General features: G+C 39.6%; 1 protein-coding gene across 1 annotated transcript; it reads right to left on the bottom strand.

Moving 5' to 3' along the window:
• Positions 1-1,776: 1,776 nt before the first annotated feature.
• Positions 1,777-3,904, bottom strand: LOC118738596 (segmentation protein fushi tarazu). The gene is made up of 2 exons (XM_036469530.1): positions 2,790-3,904; positions 1,777-2,633 (listed from the first exon to the last, which is right to left on the bottom strand). Exons 1-2 carry the CDS (start codon positions 3,871-3,873, stop codon positions 1,945-1,947), a joined length of 1,773 nt encoding a protein of 590 aa, XP_036325423.1. The 5' UTR covers positions 3,874-3,904; the 3' UTR covers positions 1,777-1,944.
• Between the last annotated feature and the right edge of the window lie 2,375 nt (positions 3,905-6,279).

Here is a 6,279-nt window from a genome sequence, read left to right as displayed (position 1 = left end):
ATTATCAAACAATTGAGCGTTTCAATTCAATACTGTTACATAATGGCTGTATTTCTTTATTCATTCTGAACGTTTGGAATAAACTTTTTTGTTTACTTATTCTTTAGAACGTTCCTGATGATATGTTAACGTATATTTCAAACGCATTCTGTTTATTCCGGCTGTGAAATGGGATTATCCGGAATGTATAAAGAAACGCAGCCAATGTAGTTCACTACGGCAGTACTATCGATGTTTTCAACTATCGATTCGAAAACTATGGAGTGGCGGTACTATCGATAGTATCCCAGCACTAATGCCTAGCATTTTGACTCCGTTGAAGCTGAAACATATTTTGGTATACATATCACACGTAACTCAATGTTTACCTTTTTGGGAGATTTCCTTATGTAATTAATAAGCTTGATAAGGAGAATATGTTCCGACCAAATTGCAATTTTGAAATACTTCGTTATATTATTGAACGTTCGTATGGTAAGCGGCCACCTAGTCCAACTATCGCATTCATACTCGCTTCTTTCATGACAAAATTAATTACTTTCCCAAGCCTTTTTGGTACATATAGGACGAGTAAGTAAACCGCAAATAATGTAGGTATAGTTTATAAAACCGGACAGGGTTTGAATGTCTTAATTAATGTGATATCACTCTCGTATCAAGTACTTTAATAATACTTTCTAATTTTTTCGAAGGTACACTTTCAGTTTGTTCGCATCACTTAAAGTTTTTATTGGTTTGCCATAAACTTCCTATCACCTTCATTGAAAGGCAAACACGTGACAGAATGGATTACGAACTCAGAACCCTTCGTTAATTCACAATCCTGCTATCGCCTGACATATGAAAAATGACCAATCAATATTCCTTCCTATTCAATAGAAGCATATCGATGTGATACAGAAGTTACAACGTAGGTATAGAGGCATTCGTATGTATGTATATATGTATGTATGTAGATATATACATACATGATTTCGGCGGTGGTGCATTAAGGTCGATCGTTTTAGCGCCCTGGAATATGTGCATACATACTACATATGTACGTATTTATTTATTTAGGGTAGCCAAAATGTGACAGTTTTTGTTTCGAAAAACAGAATTTATTGATGAAAAATTTCGAATCAATGTCGTTGGCGGCAGCCAAGAACAGAGTTGCAGCTGTTGTGATTTCAAAATGCGCCCGAGTGCGTGGCGTAGGGGTTAAATGCATACCCAGGAAACTGCTGCAACAATGCAACAATGCCCAAGCAGGGGATGATTTTACCAATTAACTAACTGACTTTTAGCCTAGCTATCGACTTATGATTAAATTAAATAAACATTCTTCTACTTTCGTTCATACAAGCAGTTTTATAAAAAGCCTATAATATTAACTATATACATATAAATATAGTAGTTAAATTATCTAATATGATTACAACTATCTTCGAAACATTTTCGTGAGATTCTAATTGAAAATAAATTGATACATTTTGTCCTCTTTCAGGTGATGTCGTACTGTAATAACTTCGCTCATTCGCCACCCGCTTTGCTGCTTGCTGCTTTCTTTTACATCTTTTCGCAATAGCTGGAGACTATAATAGGTACGTTTGTATGTATGCGGTCAAACATTTCTAATTCCTCGCCTAGAATGAACTAGCACAAGCCATCCATGCCATGCCATCCTTTTGATAAACTTTCTGTGTGTTTGTGTTTCTGCGATTTACTGCATTGCTCCTGACTGAGCTGCGCACAGAACTCTATAGGGAGTCCCCCTCTGTGCCGCTGCCACTGCATTGTTTCAAAATTCATTTCTCCCTCGTCCGTTTATACGACAGAAGTAAACGGCAGAGCATATGATTAGTGTGTACACCGCTTTCAACGCGCCCCGTCTGTGTCCCGCACCGTCACACCGTGAACTATGGTGTGTGTTTCTGGTGTTTGTGGATCGCCACGCATTGGTTTCTACGGCAGATACATTGAGGATCCTGCTGGCGCACTGTTCATTTGCAGTTGATGTTGCTGCTGTGATGGTAGTAGTTGTTGTTGTTGTGGCCGCATTTGAGCCAGTGACTGTTGATACTGTCTCTGCTGGAGGTGGTGATGTTGGTGTTGGTAGGCGTGCGGCGGATATTGCTGAGCCAACAGATACGGCGACTGCTGTGGATACTGTTGATGATGATTATTTTGGTTGTATAATGATTGTCCTGCTGTTGCAGCATCATACATTTGGCCACAATGTGAAAGTGCACTCTGGCCCGGGTAAGCATTCACTGGATTTGGCGAATAGGCTTGGCCACCAGTCATGTAAGGAGGGTAGGCGGGTGGTACGGGTCCATTTGATTGCGCACTTAGGTACAGAAGCTGAGCTTGTGAAGGCGGTTGTGTGGTAGCAACTGCTTCCAAGCCAGGGTTCGGGTAGTGGGACAGGCCTTGGTAGTCGGGAGTAGGTGGATCCAATGTGCGGTCTTTCTTCGACTTCATTCGACGGTTCTGGAACCAAATTTTTATTTGGCGCTCAGTAAGTGACAATGCGTTGGCGATTTCAATGCGACGACGGCGCGTAATATACCGGTTTGAGTAGAACTCCTTTTCTAGCTCCAGAGTCTGGAAACGGGTGTAAGTCTGGCGAGTGCGTTTTGAATCTTTGCAATCTGTAATTATGAGTGGTGATATATGTAAGTATTCAGAGCTATTCATGTATTTTATAAAAACCATATAAAAATATATGTGCGTGTATGCATTTGAATACATAGATATGTATGCCTTGCAAATATAAAACATATAGACGCATTATTGAAAATGCTTACCTGCTGTCAAACTCTCTTCGCAGTGTGACCAGTTGAACTCTGCCGCCGTATCTGTCAAAATTTGATGATTGATTTCATTTTGCTTTAACGCCGGCAATGGCCGAACCTGTTGATTTTGATTGACAGCTTGGTCATGCGGCGATAGGGGTGGCGTACTAATACCATCCACAAGCGATGCATTCGTGGATGGAGTAGTTTTTATTGGTGCAATAGCAGCTGGTGAGATCGCCAACGATGTCGGCTCTGCCGCTCCAAAAGCCGCAGTTGCTGATGCATTCGACGGTGGTGGTGTGAGAAAATCACTGTGCTTTCCTTGATTCGATAGTTTTGCAGATTGAGGAGAGTATGTTTCCAAATAACCAATATCATTGCGACTAGGAGAAGAAAGCACACTGAGCGTAGAAGGCGTAGGTATACGACTGCCGCCACCGACAACATCCTGCTCAAAACTGGGGGGTGTATTGACTGGATACCTGACGACGTTTGAATTGTCATTGGACTTGGCGTTGCTTTTGCTTGATGGCTTCTTTGGTGAACTGACTTTTTCCATTGTTGTGAAAAAGTAGTTTGGAGTATACTTCAATTTCTTGGCAGGGTTCGTTAATAAGGACCGTAACGTACTCGGCTTTTCCGCCTCTGTTTTCACATCATTGTCTAGCTCGGATGATCTTCGCTTTGGTGATTCTGGTTTCTTTTCGTTCCCGAAACCATTTAAATTTGTGGCAATTACGCCTTGGCTCTTCCTCTCATTTTTTACCAAGTTAGAAGGAACTTCATGATTAATAACTTCCTTATAATCACTTTGTTGGCCGCAAGACGCCGTAGAAGTGCTGCTGGTATAGCTCCATTCTGCAGTTTTGTAAATCTGCCCTGTGAAGTTAGCTGGAGAGGACTTATATTGCTCATAACTAGCTTGGTATGACATAGGATACCGAGTGGGGCTAACATTTTGCATTAAGTTGTTGTCACTGGAAGCTTCGTAGTATGATTCATTGTTGCTGTAGTATCCGCTATAAGCATATGCTTGCTGTTGAGAAATCATTGTGTTATTTGTGTACTCCGGGTAGTAATTTGTGGCAGCCATATTTTCTCGAAACTCGTGCAAATATATAAATTCACTAACTAATTTTGTTGTTTATATTTTCGACGTAACTGCGACGACAGCGTTGTGATCCTGGTGAATGTACTTTAACAAATGTGTCGGCTATCACTGCGATCTTTCCTAAAATACCCTCGAAATCTCAGCTCTCGATACTCTTTTGCCTGCTTGCGCTTTTACCTTTTTTCAACGTGCACACACACATACATACATACTATAACACACGGTTTTTGGCACACGACCTTCTGATACTGCTGTTGCTGAGAGTATTGTTGTTGCACTGTTTTGCTCGTCATAGCACATAAATATCCCTTCACATGACATTGTCGACGCATGCTGAGAACGTATCGCCGGCCGGCCAAATATGTGTATTTCCACTCTATTTCCCCCTACTAGTCTACGGGGAAAATACTCAGGCTCTGTGTTCAGCGACAAGGGGTGAGAGCGGAACTCGATGTGTACGTTGCAAAATCACAAGCGGCAGGTCAAGTCATGAAAATTTATTGCATTTTACTGTTCTGTTGTTAAAGAGACAAAAGTATCAAATATCATAACAGACGCTTCATTTCTCTATCTTTGAGGGGAAATTTTATCCAAACGGATAAAGCATCTGCTCTAGACACCCCGTAAGATAGTGACAAATTCGGATAAAGTCGTAAGAAATTTGTCTGAGGACTCCCGCTCTCACTCAGTGCCTACATACCTGCTGCGCTCTTAACTGTTTATGAACGGCGCACATGCAGAGCGCATTATTATCGCGAGATTTTCAACGCTTAAAGCAGTTGCCCCTGAATTCCAAGGTCAAATTCGGTAATAGAGCAGGCTGTCGAGGCCGGTCGCACGCATTTTCTGCAATGCATTTTGACTACCTCCCACGGCAGGCAATTAAAGTGAATGCCCAAATAGAAAGACTTGAAAAGAACTAAAAATGGAAGAAGTGCCGCTTTCGTACTTCAGCTAATTGAAATAATCATAAATGCATAAAGTGACTAAAGTAACGGAGTTGAAAGAAGGCACCTGAGAAACCTTATGTGTATATGGATAGATATACATATGTATGTGCATCAACATGTACTTAGGTACCATGGTCTATGTACATAGTATGTATGTATGCATTCGAGTGCAACACCGATGCGTCAGTCTCGGCACGGTCCAACAATGGCCTTTCACTTAATACATACGTGAATTGTAGGGATTTCTGAAATACTTAGAACTTTTGTTTCATTGTAGCAGAAAAAATTCGTTTCTGGTGGAAACTTGCCGCTCATTATAAACGTCGAAAGCATAGTTTGGAAAAATAATGAATTTCATCGACGACATCGGCATTGTTGCTATTTAGGTAAGAAGTTTCGCGGAAGGGCCTACTTAGGCAAAAACGCCGCTTCGGAGATGGCATGTACCAAACTCGCTTCATATTAAAAACAATCATCTAAACAATTATGCTTGATTTCAGTAGCAGCAAGCAATAAAACAGAAAATTCCTGAATATGGACAGTATTACATCGACCAAGGTAATCTATATGATCGCTAACCGCCTTCTTAAAACCAGCGTTGAGGGCGTCTTGTTTCGTACTTGAGAGGAAAGGATTATTCATTAAGTAAACATAAATTACCTATTGGTATGATTACATGAACCTATTTGCTTAATATGTATGTATATGTATGTACATGCAAGCATAAGCCTCAATGCAGCATATGCAATTGTAATTTAACGCACGTTTTATTCATTTACTGTGGGCTAAAACAAACAAAAGTGAAAAACTACTACCAAGAAGATAAAGAGCTTATTCTATGCCCAATATTTGCAGGTTGCCAGAAATCAGCTTAAATTTCCCTATTTATTGACCTATCCTTGGCATTTAATCCGATAGAAATGATTTATGTATGTATGTACATACATATGTACATATATCAAAGGTATCAAATAAAAGGACGTATTTATGATGGTTTAGCAAGTGACTTGATTGTGGCAAAATTTAACGTGTGAGCGAATATGTTATGTTTGATTAGAACAATTCAGATATACATACATATGGATTCTTTTAATCTACTCGCCCAATCAATAATCAATGCCTCATTGCTGCACATACATACGCTTGTATTTTGGTTATTTTTTCATGGTTCTGAAGTACATATGTATGTAGAGTCCGACCGATTCCAAATTTTTTCAGATACCGATGCCCATGCCGATTCCATAAAAAATTACAAATAAATGTATTAATTCATAAAATCAGTTCATTTCACGGAGTTAAAAAAAAAAAACAAAAGAAAAGAAATAATTGAATTAATTGGCTTGTTATGCAACATTACATACACATGTATGTACATACATACATATGTATGTGTAAAAATATGTGTACATATATCACATTTATGTACATACATTACATA

Source organism: Rhagoletis pomonella, unplaced genomic scaffold (genome assembly GCF_013731165.1).
Source record: "Rhagoletis pomonella isolate Grant_MI unplaced genomic scaffold, Rhpom_1.0 Rhpom_scaffold_00004, whole genome shotgun sequence".
NCBI lineage: Eukaryota > Metazoa > Arthropoda > Insecta > Diptera > Tephritidae > Rhagoletis > Rhagoletis pomonella.
This window is presented reverse-complemented; position numbering and strand designations above follow the sequence as displayed.